This window comes from Eufriesea mexicana, unplaced genomic scaffold (genome assembly GCF_001483705.2).
Source record: "Eufriesea mexicana isolate 0111107269 unplaced genomic scaffold, ASM148370v2 scaffold18152, whole genome shotgun sequence".
Lineage (NCBI taxonomy): Eukaryota > Metazoa > Arthropoda > Insecta > Hymenoptera > Apidae > Eufriesea > Eufriesea mexicana.
This window is the reverse complement of record NW_016925480.1, coordinates 187,727-207,342: the sequence shown is the minus strand read 5'-3', so window position 1 is coordinate 207,342 and position 19,616 is coordinate 187,727. Positions and strand designations below refer to the sequence as shown.

The window sequence follows — 19,616 nt, the reverse complement described above, 5'->3', positions numbered from 1 at the left end:
AACGATATTTTACATAATGTTTCGTTGTATCTTATTTGTGGGACAAGATTGTTCGCGAATATGATGAGATTGGTTTAACTTTGCAAATATGGTACAATGCATTATACTAGATTATCTTTTATACTGTGGAAAATAATTAAATTTTTATTACATTTCCCTTTTTTGAGGAGGAATTATTATAGTACAAAATTTATTGTAGTATTGCTATTGAATTTAAATTGCTGAATTGCTGGTACCACGTTTGTCACTTTATTACCAAGATTCCTTTATGAGGCATTATAAATTTATAATTTATGCATAACAAAGTGTTTATTACGGAATGCTGCAGCAGTGATATGTGATTTTTGTGTGAATGGTTGTGTGTAGACATCAAATTCATCTTATTTATATTGTTAGATTTTTAGAATCACATCGTTATATCATTACTTTGATCTATAATTATTAATATTTCAATCCATTCGATATTATATAGGAAAAAATTGCTTTACTTTTTTCTTTTTTCTTTTTGTAAAGATGATGAGGAAAAATACTTCTCTCTCTATTGTAGTGTAAGAAATAAACTATTTATTAATTTTTCGCAAAATAATAGGTTAACATGTATTAGACTTATACTACTCTACCCATCTCTTGATAGTTATTTAGAATATTATTCACACCTACCTAAAATCATAATTTAAATATTTTCTATTTTTATAATTAATGTTATTGAAATTTAAAAAAGTTACACTTACATGTACTAACATGCAACTCGAAAAAATACAAGCTTATTGTATTTTTACACAAAAGAGTTATACTTTATGTACAATTTATAAAATATTGTGAATATTTTATTCCTATCTTAATCAACATTTTGAATTAAGGAGTTTAATTAATATTAGATTTTATATACTGAATCTTTTGAATATTTTTATCGATATTTTTTAATTTAAGTACTAAAAATTATTTACCATTTTTGATAATTCTAAGCTGCATAGAATATACATTTGTTTAATATGTTAAATTTACACATTAACAGAAATATGATCACACTAAAGAATTAACTATTTAAGATATTATAGAAAGTAAATACTGTTATAAATATAAAGTTGTAAAACTATTGGCCAATATTGTAGAATTGCTTAAATTGGATATTTGCATAGAAGTTTATTTATCCAAAAATTATAGTGCTGTATATGATATCATTATCTTTATGTGGAAAATGCAAAAATATATTTTTATCTTGCAATGAAAGTATAAAGAGATGCAAACAAAAATGTACCTGTCATGTTATTCTAACAGTAGCATAAACATTGCTAAGTATAATATATTGATGTTTCATTCTAATCTTCCTATTACATATCAATAAATATGCATATACATATGAAAGGAAAAGCACAAATAAGTACTAATTTCATATTGTTATGTAAGTCTCCTGTTTGGATTATACCATTTACCTAACACAAGTTAAACGAGTGCATTAATTTTATGCAAAATGAGATACAGTACACTGTATATATATACTATAATAAAGTATATATACTTATTTTATACAGTCACAAATCTATAACCATTAAATGATTTACATAGTTATTTGGTATATATACTTACACAAAAATTTCTTTTTAAATATTAAACAAATATGTTTACCAATTTTTATATCATCTCATAGAAATAAAAAAGGCAAATGTTATTGTGAATATATAATAGTATTAAGTTGAAGTCCAATATCTTTGGTTCTAAAATTCTATTTTTATATGCTATTTATTTATTTAAAATAAAATGTTTGGAATAACAATCTAGTATTTAATTAACACTTGTTTGATCTTTATTTTCTTTTTAATTTTTCAGCATCCTGTTATTTATTAAACAATTTGATCAATTCTTCTGTTGCTTTTAGTTTTAATCGAACACGTTTAAGAACGTTTTTTAAAAATATATAAGTATATAGCAAGTGTTAGGAATTTGACTTGATTTAAAGATGATTTTTTAAAAATAAAAGGTGTTCAAGACTGTTGGATAGAAGGAAAATCTGTATGCCATAATTTAATTAATCCGAAATCTGAACCATTATAATATTATGTATTTAATAATTTTATCTACTGTATAATATTCCCTTATACTAATTTTGTTTTTCTTAAGACAGTGTTTAACCGACGATACTTTATTTTTATAACTGAACTTCTATGGCTTTTTAGTTTAACATATACTATACGTATTATGTATTATGTATTAATACAACATCTAATTAATTAATATTAAAATTGTTATATCTATTAATACTGTCGAGTTTTATTTCATTTTATACCATACGATAAACTAACTTTGATTTTTGTGAACTATACATTCTTTAGCTCTTTTAGTAATACCTAGATGGCAGTAAATATTTGATTTTCAATATCTCTCTACAGTATTCGCACATATAGGTTTTGAACGATGGATCGTTTAGATTTCTTGAATATTTCTCAGTCAGTAGTAAGCAAAATGGCGCCATTGTGGATGATGATGTGTTTAGCAGTTTCTTTATTTTTAATACCTTTTTTTATGTTTTTGCTTGCTATCATCTTCTTGGCATCTATCGGAAAGTCATTTGGTGTTAGGAGGTTATATATCAAATTACTACTAGCACTTTTTGAGGTAAGACAGAAAATAAATTACAAACTTTACTTATTGTATTCTGATAAATAATTAAAAAATCGTGACTGGCATTCATAATCTTTACCTGGTTAATGACACATCTTCAGTTTAGGATTCAAAAGCAGTATCATCAGTATAGAACGTTTTTTATTCTTATATTCATTCTTCTACATTTAATTTAATTTTAATATTAAAAGATGTGTTTTTTTTTTAAATAATGAAATACTTAATCGTTTTTAACTATTACAATTAAATCAAGTGTGCTTTGAATAATATCTCTTTAATAATCAACAAGTAGCAACAATTAAAAATTTACGTTACTGCATTCATAGATTTAAAAAATTTGTTCTTTTTATTTTAATGCAAGCTTGATTCTAGTTTCTAGTATTGTATAAATTATAGTGTGATATAGTTGCATCAGATACTATATTCATTTGACAGCTAACCTAAATGTCATTTTCGTAAAATTGATTTTTGAATGTCCAAATAGTTATAAATACTTATGTACTAATGTTACATTCAATATGTATAATGAACTAATTATCATATATTTATATGTGTTTTGTTCTCACATGATATATTTTCAAATCGTAAAAATTTTTAATTTTTTAAGTATAACATGGTAATGCTGTTGTTTCTTTCAGTTAGAAATAATCATTAATTAAATTATTAAATTGATAGTTAATAGAACGAAATCAGTATTCCAATAAATATATTATCCTTATGTCACTTTCGTATACATTTATAATATATTTTAACATGATCCTTTTGAGTATACTTTATTCATATGTACTAGCTATACTATCTTTGTTCAGAAGCAGTATGATGTGTACGGTGAAATATTAAATTGAGATTAATTGAAGCTTTAATGGACCTCGTGTGATGTTATATTGCATGTAACAAGTTCGTATTGATTAAAAGTCATAAAATAGTGAAATCCTAGAACACGATCAATTCGCATGACCGAGTATCGAATTTAGATGACTTCACATAACTTTTCTTAAATTCTTGCATACACAGTTTTTAGAGAAACAATTTTACGATATAACCTTACAAATACCTTTTGTACTGCTTTGAAACACATGAACATTATTCTGGTAATTTCGAAATCGTAAACCTCGGGTTCCTTAAAATGTTTACCATACGATTTAAATATTTATGTTGAATCATATGGTATGAATAGTCAGACTATGAAGATCGAAAATAAATATGCTAATTCGATCATAAATATGTATAACTTAAAAATGTTTAATGAAGTCACATATGGATAAAATTTGGAAAAAACCATAACATCTTTTTTAACGAGATAGAAGATATCACCAATCATTCAATTTCTATTAAACAATAATACGTAGATATTAAAAGATTGACCTATACAATTTTCTTGTCTTTAGAAAACTACTTGTTCTAGTTTATCGGCGATCGTTCGTCATACATGTCACGATAAAACGTAGATTTAATTTTATAGATTTTATTTTATTTGTAGGAAAGACAAAGCTATAATCTTGAATATATCTTTAATAATAATGTATGTTCATCATTTGAAAAGAGTTATCAAATATTTGAGAAATTGAAATAATAATTAATTTATAATATTTAACAAATTATTCGAATATTCGAAGCAATTCAGATATGGTGTAATTCTAAAAGGTTATAAACTTTGCTCATGCGCATTGGATAGAAAATATGTAGCAAAAACGTTTTCAATGATGTTTTCATATATTTTCCTAACGATCTCGTGATTGCGTCAGAAAATGCATAGCGTGGGAATCAAAAATGAGGTTTTGCTTTGTCATTATATTTGTAACTTAATAGATTAGTAAGAAGTTCATTCCATTTAATCATTCGATTCAACTAGAAATCGAGATTCTAATCTATTAAAGAATGTTCGTAGATGACATTTGAAATATTATGCAAAATATTAAGCAAGTTGACTCAAAATCAGTCTATTGTAAAATAAACTTTGAATATGATACAAATATTGATCACACAAGGAATAGTTTTATTTAAAGACAAAAGAAAGGGATTAGAACCTCACTGGTTCAAGAGCAGCTAGGAGTCATGAACCTCGTGTGTAAAGACCAAGAAATGCGTCTCTCTAAACAATGATGCTTTATCAACGTTATCGAACATTATAATGCAATTAATGTGTCGATTCGTCAAATTTCAAATAAGCACGTGTGCGAGAACATTGTCTATTTCGAAATTTGCGTATATGTTGACAAATTTGTCGAAGAATTTCATTTTTATCAAAAATACTAGTTCAGCTCAGTAATAAATATTTGATGAACAAAATCGATAAATTTTCTAGTTACGATATAGGGATTTTTTTTAGAAAAGGAAAAAGGTACAATAATTATAGGAGGTATCACTTGATGCAATCAAATGAAAATCGATATTTAATACGGAGAAATAATTATTCAGGTAGGAATAATAAATAATATAATCTAAATGCAGAATTAACATGAAAATTTAATTGATTATAAATTTGCGTTTTATTTCTTTTTCAGAGGTTCGTTTACGTATTTCTTTTCTTTTATTTCAAAGGTTAGAGTGTCTTTAATTAGCATTTAAACCAATTTGTAATGTTGTTTATACATACGCACTCCTCTTTTCTTATATGATATTATAAAGTATATAACTAATGATTGCCTGATGATACGTTTTTAACTGTAGCTTCGAACTTTGCAGCTTTGAATTTTATACATTCGAACTTTTTCGCGTCGGTAGTTAGTACACTTTGACATTCTGATTACGCTATTGATTTAAAATCTTTGCCATTAATTTAAGAAATGAATGTACACTTTGACATTCTCATTACGCTATTGATTTAAAATCTTTGCCATTAATTTAAGAAATGAATGTACACTTTGACATTCTCATTACGCTATTGATTCAAAATCTTTGCCATTAATTTAAGAAATGAATGCAACTAGTTTTTCAGCTTGCAAAAATTGAATATTTATACATAATTCAATAGTTCACACGCTTTGAGCGCTAGAAATAGAAAATCGGTAATAATAATTATTGTACAAATTTTTGTATTTTTTTAATATGGTAATCAATAACTTCGATATATCTTCGGCAGTTTCTACGAAAAGACACCTTTTATATTCTTTTTATTTTCTATTTCTAATAACTTGAAAATAAGGATTAAAAAAAAATATAACATGGTAAAAACTACGCTGTGGGGACAGATATAAGTCTGATAAATCGATAAATATAAGTTTAACCATGTCTAGAAAATCATTGTTCAGAATTGTTTTTAACGTCAATAACTAGTAAGGGATCAAGGTCCAAGTAACTTATATTGCTAAAAATAACGTGTCCATACTTTGTTCCATCGTGATTCACGTTTCAAGTACTCACTTCTCAAAAATTATATCTAAACTTAATAGGTTCGTTGTTCTTACCCTGTTTTAAGAATTGTTAATCCCTTATTTCAATAAGAAATGTATGTCACAGGTTCCCTAAAATCATTCAAACTCAAATAATCGCATACTATATATCGGCTTTTAATTTCAGTATGGCAGGCAAAACATAGAGAGTGTGAAGAAGAGGAACGGTACTTGGAATGAGAATAACGAGGATGTGGATGAAGAATACGAGTCACGGCACGTCGAGAAACAAAATGTGCAAAATTGGAAAACGGAGAACAAAATGCAGAATGGTATGTTGAGCAATAACGTGATAGCTAGATCGACAGATCTGATCTTGGTACCCGAGCCTGAAATGCAGAACCATAAAAATCATCTTGAAGAAACAAAAGCGGAGAGTTCTCAGACTGTAGGTGAAAATGAAGTAATTTTTGTTCTACATAACAATGTATATTTATGATTATTTATACGTTGGATTAAGACCATTTTTCTTCTAGACTCTTATCCGTAATGATTCATTTGAAACGTTAAAACGAGAGTTTACACCTGCGATTTGTTTGGATTATATTAAAGCTGGTGTAGAGGCTATTATCGAAGATGAGGTGACGTCTCGCTTCGAGGCGGAAGAGTTGAAGGTAATCTTTTTCCAATCTTTTTCCAACATATTTTAGACCTAAAAAGAATAAATTAAAATTGTATGATAGAATAAAAACTGTATGATAGAGTGAAATTTTTTGTTTCAGAATTGGAATCTGTTAACCAGAACAAATAGACATTATGAGTTCATTTCTTGGAAACTAACAGTGATATGGATGTGTGGTTTTGTTATGCGATATTGCTTTCTTCTTCCTTTAAGAATATTCATTTGTTTTATTGGAGTAAGTTTACTATATCCTCTTTATTTAACAATTTTGTACAAGAAGTAGATTTTGGAAAATAGTAGATTAATATTTACTATTATTAAAGAAATCTGTTACAATTAATGAGGCTGTCTTGGAATTGTCCAAATTATACCCTACAAAGATTTTGTATTTGCAAATTAACTAATATCAAAGCTTCTTGAGTATTATTCAGGTAGATCATCCTTTCTTAGGTGCAAAACTTATGGTTTACAGGTGATGTGGCTGACAGTATGTACTGCAGTTGTGGGCTATGTGCCAGAGGGTAGTTTCAAACGATGGCTGAATTACAAAGTCTCCGTAATGTGCTTCGGTGTGTTGTCAAGCGCTTTATCGTCAGTAATTACGTATCATAATCCGGAAAATCGACCTGTTAGAGGTATTTGTGTCGCAAATCATACTTCACCCATAGATGTTCTGATACTCATGTGCGACAATTGTTATTCTTTGGTACGTTTTTTGCTATTTATGATCTAATACGACACTATACGCAGAATATTTTATTCATTGAAATGGTCACTCGTTAATTATTGACGCTTTTTCTTGTACACTATTTTTATTTATTTTATTCTACTCTATTGTATTCTACTCTATTATTGTATTCATATTTATATTGCACAAAAATATATTCCTTCAAAATCATGTAATGGACGATTTATATTATTCAGTGGTGAATATTATTTCAGATTGGTCAGAGACACGGCGGATTTTTAGGGATTCTACAAAGGGCTTTAGCACGTGCTTCACCGCATATTTGGTTCGAAAGGTCCGAAGTTAAAGACAGAGAAGCAGTTACGAAACGGTATGCTTTTGATCTAAATATATACATATTACTTAGAATTTATTTCAATATTTTTACATGTTTTACAGATTAAAGAAACACGTTTCTGATCCCACAAATCCGCCTATTCTTATATTTCCTGAAGGTACTTGTATAAATAACACATCAGTTATGCAATTTAAAAAAGGAAGCTTTGAAGTAGGTGGTGTAATTTATCCTGTTGCAATAAAGGTAAGTGTATATGTAGCCATAGAAAATCTTTCCACAGCATCTCAGAATAATCACATTAATTCATTTCCTCTTCTTTTTTTTAATAGTATGATCCAAGATTTGGGGATGCCTTCTGGAATAGTAGTCGATATTCAATGATGCAATATTTATATATGACCATGTCGAGTTGGGCTATAGTTTGTGATGTATGGTACCTTCCTCCAATGTACAGGAATGAGGGAGAGAGTGCTATTGACTTTGCAAATAGGGTAAAGTCTGTCATAGCAAGGCAAGGTGGATTAGTTGATTTACAATGGTACTATATTTTATTTAAAAAAGAATATAATTTGTGATTATAGAGATTGATACATTAAAATTATTCTTTAGGGATGGTCAACTTAAACGTATGAAACCGAAAAAAGAATGGCGAGAAAAACAGCAAGAAGAGTTGAGTAAACGGCTTAAAGTTGAATAAATCGAGTTGTCTCTAGTCGTATTTTCACAATCGATATAATGTGTGATATTTTGCTTCAACGATATTTTACATAATGTTTTGTTGTATCTTCTATGTGGACATTGATGTTTATGGAAGGGAAAAGATAGCTCGCGTATGTGGTCAGATTTGTTTAATTTTGCAAATATGGTACAATGCGTTAATCTAGATTATCTTTTATACTATGAAAAATAATTAAATTTTTATAAGAACATTTCCCTTTGTTGAGAATGAATTTATTATATTACAAAATTTTGTTGTAGTATGGCTGTTGAATATAAGGAGGTACCACATTTATCACTTTTTAATATCAAGATTCTATAATGAGGCATTATATATATTTATTATTTATGCATAACAAAGTGTCTAATATGTAATGATGGCAGTGACATGTGATTTTTGTGTGAATGATTGTATGTAGCATGAAACTCACCTATTTATATTATTACATTTTTAGGATCAGCTCATTATGTCATTACTTTGATACATAATTGTGGATATTTCAGTCCGTTTGATATATAAGAAAAAATTGTACTTCTTTTCTTGTTTCTTTTTTCGACGGTGATAGGGAAAATTATTTCTCTTTTTACTGTAGTTTAAGAAACAAACTATTTATTCATATTACCCACAGAAATAAGTTAACATGTATCAGGGTTATGCTACTGTATTCATCTTTCAATGATTATTTAAAAAATTCATTGCTATCTATGAACGTAATTTAAATATTTTTTATTTTTATAATTAATGTCATCGAAATTAAACAAAAAAAAAGATATATTTATAAATTTACGTGCGACTCAAAAAAATACATTTTCATTGTATTTTTACACAAAAAAGTAATACATTATATACAAGTTGTAATATATTGTTTACATTTCATGCATATTCTAGCTGACGTTTGAATTGAAGACTTTAATTAATATTAGACACTATATTTAATACTTTTTAATGTTTTGTATTGATATTTTTTAATTTAAGTGCAAAAAATTAATTACAATAATTGATGATTGTAAACTTTAGGGAATACATAAAATCTTATGTTTCATACATGAAATTTGCACATGTTAGTAGCAATGTAATTGCCCTAAAAAAAGAACTATATGTTTTTATAGGAAGCGAATATTGTTATAACGATAGTATTACTTATTTAAAATGTGAAGCTATTGATTAAGATAGTAGAATCATTAAATTGGATATTAGAATACAAATTTGTTTATCCAAAAATTGTGGTGCTATATGCGATATTATTGTTCAATTTTTTGTACGAAAAATGCTAAAATATATTTTTATCTAGCAATGAAAGTATAAAAAGATGAATAAACAGAAATGTATCTGTCATGTAATTTTGACAGTAGTATAAACATTGCTATGAACAATATATATTGATATTTCATTTTAATCTTCCTATCACGTATCGATAAGTATATATATGCATATAATATGTTATTTACACTTATTTGATGTATATACATACAAACTTCTTTTTAATATTAAACAAATATAATTATCAGGTATTTATGTTATCACATAGAAATGAAAAAGACAAATGTTTTTTTTGTAAATGTATAATAGCAATGAGCTAGAGTCCACTATCTTTAGTTCTGGAATTCTATTTTTACAAACTATTCATTTAGGTAAAATAAAATGTTTGAAAATGTCTAAAATTATTATTTATTTAACACTTTGATTTTTATTTTCTTCATTCAATTTTTCAGCTTCCTGTTGTTCATGAAATAATCTAATCAATTCTTCTGTTGCTGTTGGTTTCACTTCAATATATTTACCAACTTTTTTCTGAAAGTATATAAAATATATAGTAAGCGTTATAAAAAATATTAGAAAAAAGAAAATAAGAAAAGTTTTATATTTACATCTGGGAATTCGACTTGATTCAAAGATGGGTCCTTAAAAGTAAAAGGTGTCCAAGGCCCTTGAATAGAAGGAAAATCTGTATGCCATAATTTCATTAATCTGTAATCTGGACCATTATGATATTGTGTCTTTAATAATTCCATCCACTGTATAACATCCTCTCTACTATATTGAGCAACACATATCCAATGTGTTTCTCCATTCACTATAATAAATGTAAATATTTCAATATTACTTCTTCATATAAAAATCTTGCTTTTCTTATGAGAGTGTTTAACGTACGATACTCTGCTTTTATAACTGGAGATCTATGTCTTCTTGGTTTAACATATACCACAACTCCAGGATTATCCTTTGCATAATCAATTAAGTCATTTTCCAAAAATTTCCTATATACATAAAAACCTTTTTTGTACGTCTATACAAATGTAACATAAAATATTATAAGTTATAATTTATAAAAAGATGTAACTTGCACTAAAAGGTGTAAAATATGCAACATATATTATTACATGTTAATCCGAAAATACCAAAAAAGAATTTATAACGTTTTTTGTAACACTACATATATATACATGTAACATACAATTAATTTATATTTACAGAAAAGGTTAGGAAATAAAATTTCTTACCTGACTCCGAGACTACCACCATGATGTTTACAAAATTTTATAGTTACTCTCTGTAATTGACATACATATCGGCCGATACCGAGTGCAAAAGGAGCACGTAAGTACCCAAATTTCTGAAATAAATGTTTGTTTGACATACTTACAGATAAAAATGTTTTACGTTTACTGCTTTGCTAAACATGGCGTGTGTTCATGAACACGCAACTATAGGTCAATCTTTATCGTTTCCGGGTATTATAAAATTTTACATAACTTATAAAAATCTTTAACACTCTCAAAACAGCAGTTCACTATTTAATTTTGTTTTAATACATTTCTTTCACATTTATTTTAATTTTTCATAAACTTTCTTATAATTTATTTTTTATCTTCTAAATATTTTAATTAAAGAAGGATAATTTAAGCTACGCGACTTGATGTTCAAAGAAAGTGAAAAGATTGTAAAGCCTATGTATTGTCAAACCATCGTGGTTCAATCACATTACATTTTACAGGTGGTAAAGGAACGGGCATTACAGAAGGCAACGATGTAGGTAAAAATTCTCCGGGCCAAAGATGAATAGCGTCCATAAATAAAAATCCAATGAGGATACCATGCATAAGAGGAGTTAAGATCCTGAACAATCTACTTCTAGGTGGTTTTTGTGGCCATACGAAAATTAGTCGAGATTCATCTGTTATGAAAAAATACATTATTTGAAAAGGTAAGATATGTATAATACAATACGTATCCCTACTTGTACTGCGACGGATAATTGACGATTTAACATGATGGGGACTGACGCCAGGAGGAGCACTAAATATTCCATTTCCGCTGCAAGTCTTTCTTTTTTTATAGCTAAACTTGCGACTGCCGCCCTGTCCGTATAAAACTCGATCTTCAAAATTGCGTTCGTAGTCGGCCCTAATCAAGCCTGTAATTGTACTTCCGTTGCTATCTTGGAAAGATGTACTAGTTCCGGTTAACAAAGAATATTTATCGTCGTCCGTGTCACGGCTAGTCAGGTCTTCCGTTCTTCTGTTAGATAAAAATCTATTTGTTAACCGTTATATTTACAAGACATCATTCTAAATTAAATTTTATAATTTTACTAACTCTGGACTAAGCCTAGAGGTAACATTGCTATTCCCTTCGGTTTGCTCCAGATTTCAAACAGTTCGATATGTTTTATACTTTTTTACTGTTATGAATTGATGGGGTCTAATACATTTTGAACAATTCGCAAAAGATTATATTAATGCATACTGATTTTATTGCGCGTATGACTGTCAAAAATAATTAAGTATATCGGAAAAACATATGATCTTGTTCGATAGTTTTTTTTAACAGCAATATCATTGCTAATTTCATTTCATGTATTTTCGATTAAAACACTAATTCAGTACAGAGATATGTTATTCTACTTGCAACTGTCAACAGCAAATTTATAAAAAATTAACATTCACTGGCATTATCAAAATTTCAAAGAAAATGTTATCAAAGATAATTTATTATAATTTATCAATTTAAATATTAAAATAAAATTGCAATAACCCACCTGTAATTATAGTGCATATACTATTTAATACGGTCCAAAGTGATAAATTTCGTTCTGAGAAAAAGCAGCGTTTTAACAAGCAAGATGTCTCGATGTAAATGTAAGTGATGCATTTAAAATAATTATCCTGCGCATTATAAAGACAAATACCGATTTTTGTTTCTCTTTATTTTAGGTCCAAAGTCAGATATGAAAACGGACGCTCATACATCGTGGTATTCCGAAAACATCACAAAGATGCAGGAACGACGTTGTGATCTTGTGGGTAGACAGAAGTACTTAAAAGATAAAATCACAACGATGGAACGATCGATTCCCGCGTTAATAGCATACAATATGTGGATGGGGAAAGAATGCGAAAGTGCGCCGTATTGTAAAATTCGCGAGATTATGAAGACTTTTGCTCCTTATCCAGATCAAACTGAGAAGCTTCTCAAAAGTCTGAAAAATACCGTGAAGGAATTGAACTGCGAGACCGAGGAGTTGCATGTACGGAACGATTGAAATTCAGCGATTAATTCGGGTAAATCTTACCAGTGTGCTTGAATTTTCGCATTCGCTACAAAATTTAACGTACTATTAAATGCACCTGCCTTTTAGTTATATTTTCATAAAATATTTCATGATAAAGTATCTTTTAATTGTAGGAGAAAATCATACAGGCTGATGTTATATTAGAAGAAACGGAAATGGAATTAGAATCTTTGGAACTTGTGAACAAGGAAATGAACGATACTTTGAACAATCTAGAGAAAGAAATGCGATGTTACACTACCCCGAGTCTTCATTCGATACATTCCGAGGACTTGCTTTGTTTGTCAAAAATACGCCAATTAGCCGAAGAGGAATTAAACCTGAAAAATTGTATAAAAGCATTGGAGCAGAATGAAACAATCTTTAACGAACATGTGAATCGATTGTTAACGTCTAAGGAGTATCAAAATGTTCGTGGCCGAAAAAAAATTAGCTGCATTCAAGATCCAGAATGTAACGGAAATAAAATATGTTACGTACCAAAAAAATGTTTGTGGTCTAAACAAAATGATTTAAAGAAAAAGCAGAAACAGGAAATTATTGTTAGTAAAGATTTCTACATTTAGAATTACACCACATAATAAATTTATTTATTGCTATATTGATACAGGTACAAAGTAATGCATTAGTTTCTACATCAGAACAAAATATTAAAAAACAAGATCAAGAAATTAAACCAGAGATGCCCCAGGAAAATGTTGGGAAAAAATCTTCATGGATACTAAATTGGTGGTCAAATAACCAAAAATCGGAACAGGTGTTACCGCAGATGAAACGTGCAGATGCATCCGCATCGATGAACATTAAGAATAAGGTACAAAAATTTACTTTACCATTGCAAGAAATAATTTAGTGATGTTTGTTTTATAATTTAGCAGAAGAAATCATCTTTTGATGAAAAAAAACTAAGAGATGAGAAAACGAATAACGATAAATCGTCATCGAAATCGAAATCGAAATCGGCGCAATGCCATCGACCTTGTTTTACCCCTCAGGATCTTCAATGTATTCTGAGAAAATCTTGCGTAGAAAAACATATTCCCCCTTGCAATATTTCTTGTAACAAACTCACCAAATGTTGCGCTACATCTTCAAGAAAACCTTTTTGCGAGTTACCACGTTATACAATGGCAGATCACGGTGCGTAATATAATTAATTTTTGAATAAAGTTAATAGAAACTAATATGAAAAAAAATTTAGGTATTCGAACGGGATGCAAACCACGTGTGGTACCCTGTGATTTCAATAGTCCCTGTGAAATTTGCCCTTCAATACCTTTCAAAAGTTACGTATATCCACTTAGAAACTGTAGGTGCAATTGCAAGGGCAAATGTAGCCGTGGATTGTCCGATGCACCGTGTAATTGCAGCGATGAACCACTGGATTCGTCAGAGGGATATCAACCAACTGGTTCCAAGCAATTAGATGATTCACGAAGAGATGAAGATAGTGAAGACGAATTTTGCGAATGTTGTTCTTGTGGTTGCGAAGACAGCGATGAATCTCTTTTGTGTCAATGTAACTAATCGTGTGTTTTATGATACTATTTTGTATGATGTCAAAGTAAAAATTGGATGGATTATTTAATAGAAAATTTTTTAATAAATGATATAGATACATGTAATTTAAAAGTAACCTTAACTTTGAAATTGAAAATATCTTAGGATAGAATCATGTAAGAGAATCATGTATACATTTGATAAAATTTAATCAATATTTAGTTATCTTATCAAATATTCTTCTTGAATTATAATATACTTTGAAAGTACCCAATCCTATAATAGGACAAACATATTTTCAAAAATATGTAAGAAGTTAATACACATGAACTTTTATTAAAGTACAATTTATTCTATACGAATTTCACATAGAAAATGTACAGAAAAAAATATTGTAAATATTATAATCAGATCCTTAACCTAATTCGATTGCTTAGAATGGAATGTTGAAAGGATAGTAAGGACTGTTCTCTGAGCTAAAAAAAAATATAAATATTTGTGTTAGAAAAAATATGATTTTCATATAAATTATCAGAAAGGAAAATGTTAAGAAACTTACCCTGTCAGTGGACAGATTCTGCCATTGCAATCAAAGGTATCAATATATTCAATATCTTCTGGGGAAAGTTTAAAGTCAAAGACATCAATGTTTTGATCAATTCTTGATTTTGTAACTGACTTAGGAATAACTATGTGACCACGATCCAACTGAAAAATAATTAAAAATTTTAATACAAAATTTACTTGTGAATATAATTTAAATATGGATAAAATATTAACACATACCTGGTATCTTATAAGGACTTGAGCAGGTGTTTTCTTGTATTTCTTTGCTAGCTCGCCCAATTTCTTATCATCTAACAATTTTGGGTCATCTGGTTTAGCCCATGGTCTATCAGGTGATCCAAGAGGGGAATAGGCAGTAATAAGAATATTGTTTCGTTTGCAGAATTCAGAAAGTTTTCTCTGATTAAGGTATGGGTGGCATTCAATCTATAAATATAAAATTAATTTTCAAGAGTACATCTATTACATGTTGTGGTGACTAAATGAAATTAACATTTACCTGATTTGTGACTGGTTTGATGGTACAATTTTTTAGAAGTCTGTCTAGTTGTTGAGAGTTGAAATTGCTAACGCCAATATTCTTAGTAAGTCCTTTAGATACCAAAGTTTCCATGGCTTTCCATGTATCTACATAGTCTACATCACTCAGAGCTACAGTATCATCAGCATTCTTTGGCATTAATGCATCTCCTTCTTTAAATGCTACTGGCCAATGAATTAAATAAAGATCCAAATACTCAAGACCTAGATCTGCTAAAGTTCTTTTAATAGCTGGTTCAACCAACTCAGGTTTGTGGTAAGTATTCCATAATTTGCTTGTAATGAAAAGATCTTCCCTCTTCACAATACCCTCATTAATTTTAGCTTTAATAGCAGCACCTACTTCTTTTTCATTGCCATACACATAGGCACCGTCAATGTGTCTATATCCAGCATCAATTGCAAATTTAACAGCCTCTGTAACTTCTCCAGGTTTGGACTAAAAAATATTTAAATTATTAGCCAATTTAGGAATAAAAGTTATATTTGTATAATAAGCATTCAAGTGACAAGTATATTTCCAATAAAAAAAAATCACATTGCACAATGTGACATGTATCTTTTACATTAGTCCTTAAATGATATCATATCATCTATATAACTTTGATAAATTGCTTATCTTTACCTAAATGTGCTGTATTATTGATTAAAAATGGTTAATGATATGTGTGAACAAAATTCATCATAGTAATATTTCTAAATTATGTAATATTAAAAATTTTAATTAATTAAAATATCAGTTTATGCTATTTTACAATAGAAAAATAAAATACAAAATATTGTTTGTTTTTTCTAAGTTTGTCAAATATAAGAGTCAATATCAAAAGGAATTTCTATTAAATAAAAATCGTTACAACATCATTGTCACAAAACAATTAAGCGAAACGCTACATTTCATGTATAGGTAAATCGATTATCCGTCTAGTAGATTCGAGAACATTATAGAAACATTGCGTCTTAGATGATACGTCAGATTTTTATCAGTATAAGAATAATATGAATGATTTCATTAAAATCATAAACAATGTATAGGGAAGTAATGGACATAATTATATAATAATTTTGTTTATATTCTTTATAAAAATAGATGATGAATTCTTTGATCGATATATCATTCATGGTACTAACCTTCCATGTACCAAGTCCAAACGCCGGTACTTCGTTACCATTGTAGAATTTCAGTTTTGGTACTCTTGTAACCATGTTGATACTTTTTATTAATTTAATTAATTGAAATACACAATTTTTAATACTGCTGTTACACCTCTTGAAATTTCCCACACCGTCATACACTACTGCCGGCAGTACAATGCCGGTAGATTCGCTCAGCTTCTTTTATAAATATCCTACATTAGCCCCTGTATCTTGCCCCCACCTCAGAACACAGACCCGTATATCAAAGAACGTAGTATGATTTTTTACTTTATTTATCTTCATTTTGTTTCGTATGTTTTATGTTTCACATTTACCCTTTTTAAAAATAAATTGTTTAAATCATTGATAATTTTTTATTAAAATTGAAATATGTATTTCTTAACATCATAGCTTTCAATAATTTATATAATATTACTTTTAGTTGATATGAAATATTTTCTTCCAATATTAAAATATTAATATGAATATAAAAATCTACTTCTTTTATCATGCTTGATTTATAAATAATGAAAATTATATTTTAATTATGAAAATGTTACATGCAAATTTCAAAATATTTACGAAGTACATTTTTATTTGTTTATTATTTTTCAGGTACTAATATTTCATATCTAATGTATTTTCAAAGAAATTAATACGAAAATAGTAAGCTCACATAGAAATACTAGAAATCTCCAAAGGATACAATACTTTAGACCCCTTAAAATTGTACTGCCCTGTTTCACATGTTTTTCTGCGCATGCGTTCACAATCTTTATATGTGTGGATAATCTTGCATAATAAGTTTTATATGTGTATAAAAAGATTTTACTCTGTACTTGTATTCGATCGTAGCTGGGGACGCTGGGAAATTCGTTAAGAAGAAACAGGCCCTATGGAAAATTACAAAGTCGGTTACAAATAGCAAGGGACAGTTCAACCCTTGATCGTTAAGAATGAAAGAATGAATTTCTGAGAATAACTTTACTCTCATAAAATGGATTATTCTCGAATGTAATTGTTAGCCAACATTACGTTAAATAAAATTTGAGATGTACCGTTACAAATCGATCGTGTCTAAAGTATCGCACTTGTCGGTAAGTAAACAGTCTTTTAAAATCTTTAAAAACTTTTTTGGTAGCCATGATACCAAATTACGATCAGTGACCGTAGTTTGAATATTTTGATATTTAAAAAAATAAATTATTCGGACAATAAATGGGGAAGAAAGCTATATGCGTGTATACGAATTTATATTTTTTCCAGTATACGGTACATTCAATAGTTACGTGTTCATAATACATTCAGTTTATAATCAATATGCGATTATCGATCGCCATTTTCATCACATTCATTTCACATTGCTATTCAAACGAGTTAAGTAATATTGAAGGCAAAAATATTATTAATGTCTTTCTTTTTTGAGCTATCTAAGCTTACATGAATAAGCTTATTATCGAAGCGTATGAAAGAACAATAAGTGTTTAAACACTTCAGAAGGAATAATCGTTGAATGATTTTATCTTCGTATCTAGCATTGGAAGTTTTTAATGATAGGAATATCTTATACTATTACAACTGTGTTGTATGAAAACATAATTACGCGCTCTTAACAAAAATGGGGACTTATAATTGGAGGATATATTTGCAAAAAAACGAATCTTAATTCAATATATATTTTATTATCAGTAATAACAAAAATTCCTGATAACAATTTGATATTATGATATTGAAAACAGTGCCAGCTGAATTCTGCTACGTTATCACTTTGATAAATATTTCACATTTTATAAATCCAAGTATAAAATGTTATATTTTACATAAGATGTACATATACAGATTATATTATTTGCTTTATCCAAATAAGCTAAATTATCGCATGTCATGTTATCCCGCCAAATAATCGGCGAAATTAAATAAATTTTTCGATTGTATTATAAATAAATATATCGACTAGATTAGTAACATTGCTCTTGATAGCGTTTATAAAAAATATGATAATGATAAATAATTTGAATAGGATAATAGGAATTTGCTCCCAATGCATATATACAAATAAAACTATCATATTACAATTTCACTGATTAATTTATACGTAATACTTAATAACATCGAATAGAAAAAATCACAGCCGAAGTGTTAAAAAATATCTAAAAATTAATAAAGCCGTAGTAATAAAAATACCTAACCAGAACGACCAATAAATTTTGTTGCTGAAGGAACCGATGCTAGCATTCGATGTTTTATTAAAATCATGTTCCATTTTCGAGTACCTTTTCAAATTGTTCCCGTTATTCATGCTTTCATTGTTTATTTTATAACAAGTATAATTGGTAATACTTTTTTGACAATTGTTCTTTATATTATTTTTATTCATTATGAAGTTATCTTTCGGATTGATCTCATTGTTAAGTATGACAGTGATTTTTTGCTTATAACAAAGCCAATTCAACGTGTTAGCTCCATCATAGATAGAAGAAGACAATTTTATTTTCCGGAAAATCAAAAATTTTACGATGGCCTTGACTCGTTTCTGAAAGACAACTTTATTCCATCGTTTGTTCGCTGTATCCACAATTGTATTAAGTCTGATGCATCTGTTGCGACAATTGTCCTCCTTCTTGATAGCCACCAATAGCAACTCGAACATTAAAAAGTTAACGAAATTGGTATTAAAATGCAGAAGGTTCTCCAAATCGTTGTACAGAATATTTAAGCTTCTATCATCGAAAACATCCTTAAATCTGTGTAAGCGGGATCGATGATCGATTTTCAGGATTATGCAACCGACTATCGTCAGGATAAAATCCATTACTTTGCTTTGAGTGGTTTTTCCCGTTTTTAACATGATCGATATTTTTTCAAACTTATTGCAGGGTAGAAACGACTCGTGTTCATTTGTGCACGGTAGCATAATGGATAGTCC

The 19,616-nt window shown here is 28.5% G+C and overlaps 5 protein-coding genes across 5 annotated transcripts; 2 read left to right on the top strand and 3 right to left on the bottom strand.

Annotated features, from left to right (window-relative positions):
- Window positions 1-2,446: 2,446 nt before the first annotated feature.
- Window positions 2,447-8,516, top strand: LOC108554273 (glycerol-3-phosphate acyltransferase 3-like). Its single transcript, XM_017909483.1, has 9 exons — window positions 2,447-2,613; window positions 6,139-6,399; window positions 6,488-6,625; window positions 6,734-6,868; window positions 7,106-7,339; window positions 7,576-7,691; window positions 7,760-7,901; window positions 7,988-8,196; window positions 8,268-8,516. The coding sequence occupies exons 1-9, from the start codon at window positions 2,461-2,463 to the stop codon at window positions 8,353-8,355; spliced, it is 1,476 nt and encodes a 491-aa protein (XP_017764972.1). The 5' UTR covers window positions 2,447-2,460; the 3' UTR covers window positions 8,356-8,516.
- Window positions 8,517-9,437: 921 nt separating this feature from the next.
- mRpL43 (mitochondrial ribosomal protein L43) lies at window positions 9,438-11,050 on the bottom strand. Its single transcript, XM_017909461.1, has 5 exons — window positions 10,878-11,050; window positions 10,528-10,634; window positions 10,245-10,450; window positions 10,056-10,167; window positions 9,438-9,457 (listed from the first exon to the last, which is right to left on the bottom strand). Exons 1-5 carry the CDS (start codon window positions 11,012-11,014, stop codon window positions 9,438-9,440), a joined length of 582 nt encoding a protein of 193 aa, XP_017764950.1. The 5' UTR covers window positions 11,015-11,050.
- Window positions 11,051-11,324: 274 nt separating this feature from the next.
- On the bottom strand, window positions 11,325-12,432 carry LOC108554255 (uncharacterized). Its single transcript, XM_017909460.1, has 3 exons — window positions 12,416-12,432; window positions 11,615-11,895; window positions 11,325-11,551 (listed from the first exon to the last, which is right to left on the bottom strand). The coding sequence occupies exons 1-3, from the start codon at window positions 12,430-12,432 to the stop codon at window positions 11,325-11,327; spliced, it is 525 nt and encodes a 174-aa protein (XP_017764949.1).
- Window positions 12,433-12,486: 54 nt separating this feature from the next.
- On the top strand, window positions 12,487-14,476 carry LOC108554254 (uncharacterized). The gene is made up of 6 exons (XM_017909459.1): window positions 12,487-12,515; window positions 12,591-12,904; window positions 13,063-13,491; window positions 13,560-13,786; window positions 13,860-14,089; window positions 14,151-14,476. Exons 1-6 carry the CDS (start codon window positions 12,500-12,502, stop codon window positions 14,474-14,476), a joined length of 1,542 nt encoding a protein of 513 aa, XP_017764948.1. The 5' UTR covers window positions 12,487-12,499.
- A 357-nt stretch (window positions 14,477-14,833) lies between these two features.
- LOC108554265 (aldose reductase) lies at window positions 14,834-16,855 on the bottom strand. Its single transcript, XM_017909472.1, has 5 exons — window positions 16,685-16,855; window positions 15,516-15,995; window positions 15,236-15,442; window positions 15,009-15,157; window positions 14,834-14,925 (listed from the first exon to the last, which is right to left on the bottom strand). Exons 1-5 carry the CDS (start codon window positions 16,757-16,759, stop codon window positions 14,883-14,885), a joined length of 954 nt encoding a protein of 317 aa, XP_017764961.1. The 5' UTR covers window positions 16,760-16,855; the 3' UTR covers window positions 14,834-14,882.
- Window positions 16,856-19,616: the final 2,761 nt, after the last annotated feature.

What these genes read in the sequence shown, in the direction of transcription:
- mRpL43 (XM_017909461.1), bottom strand. Translation starts at nt 11,014, where the DNA reads ATGTCAAACAAACATTTATTTCAGAAATTTGGGTACTTACGTGCTCCT. An exon ending in AGTTATAAAAGCAGAGTATC is followed by an intron (nt 10,451 to 10,527) that starts GTACGTTAAACA and finishes CATTTATTATAG; the next exon opens with TGAATGGAGAAACACATTGG. An exon ending in TGAAGAAAATAAAAATCAAA is followed by an intron (nt 9,458 to 10,055) that starts GTGTTAAATAAA and finishes TTCTTTTTTTAG; the next exon opens with GGCAATTACATTGCTACTAA.
- LOC108554265 (XM_017909472.1), bottom strand. Translation starts at nt 16,759, where the DNA reads ATGGTTACAAGAGTACCAAAACTGAAATTCTACAATGGTAACGAAGTA. An exon ending in TTGGACTTGGTACATGGAAG is followed by an intron (nt 15,996 to 16,684) that starts GTTAGTACCATG and finishes AATATTTTTTAG; the next exon opens with TCCAAACCTGGAGAAGTTAC. An exon ending in AGAATCTGTCCACTGACAGG is followed by an intron (nt 14,926 to 15,008) that starts GTAAGTTTCTTA and finishes ATTTTTTTTTAG; the next exon opens with CTCAGAGAACAGTCCTTACT.
- LOC108554255 (XM_017909460.1), bottom strand. An exon ending in AATTATCCGTCGCAGTACAA is followed by an intron (nt 11,552 to 11,614) that starts GTAGGGATACGT and finishes TTTTCATAACAG; the next exon opens with ATGAATCTCGACTAATTTTC.
- LOC108554254 (XM_017909459.1), top strand. An exon ending in GCGAGACCGAGGAGTTGCAT is followed by an intron (nt 12,905 to 13,062) that starts GTACGGAACGAT and finishes TTTTAATTGTAG; the next exon opens with GAGAAAATCATACAGGCTGA. An exon ending in CAAAAATTTACTTTACCATT is followed by an intron (nt 13,787 to 13,859) that starts GCAAGAAATAAT and finishes AAAAAAACTAAG; the next exon opens with AGATGAGAAAACGAATAACG.
- LOC108554273 (XM_017909483.1), top strand. Translation starts at nt 2,461, where the DNA reads ATGGCGCCATTGTGGATGATGATGTGTTTAGCAGTTTCTTTATTTTTA. An exon ending in TCGAGGCGGAAGAGTTGAAG is followed by an intron (nt 6,626 to 6,733) that starts GTAATCTTTTTC and finishes TTTTTGTTTCAG; the next exon opens with AATTGGAATCTGTTAACCAG. An exon ending in TATTCATTTGTTTTATTGGA is followed by an intron (nt 6,869 to 7,105) that starts GTAAGTTTACTA and finishes TATGGTTTACAG; the next exon opens with GTGATGTGGCTGACAGTATG.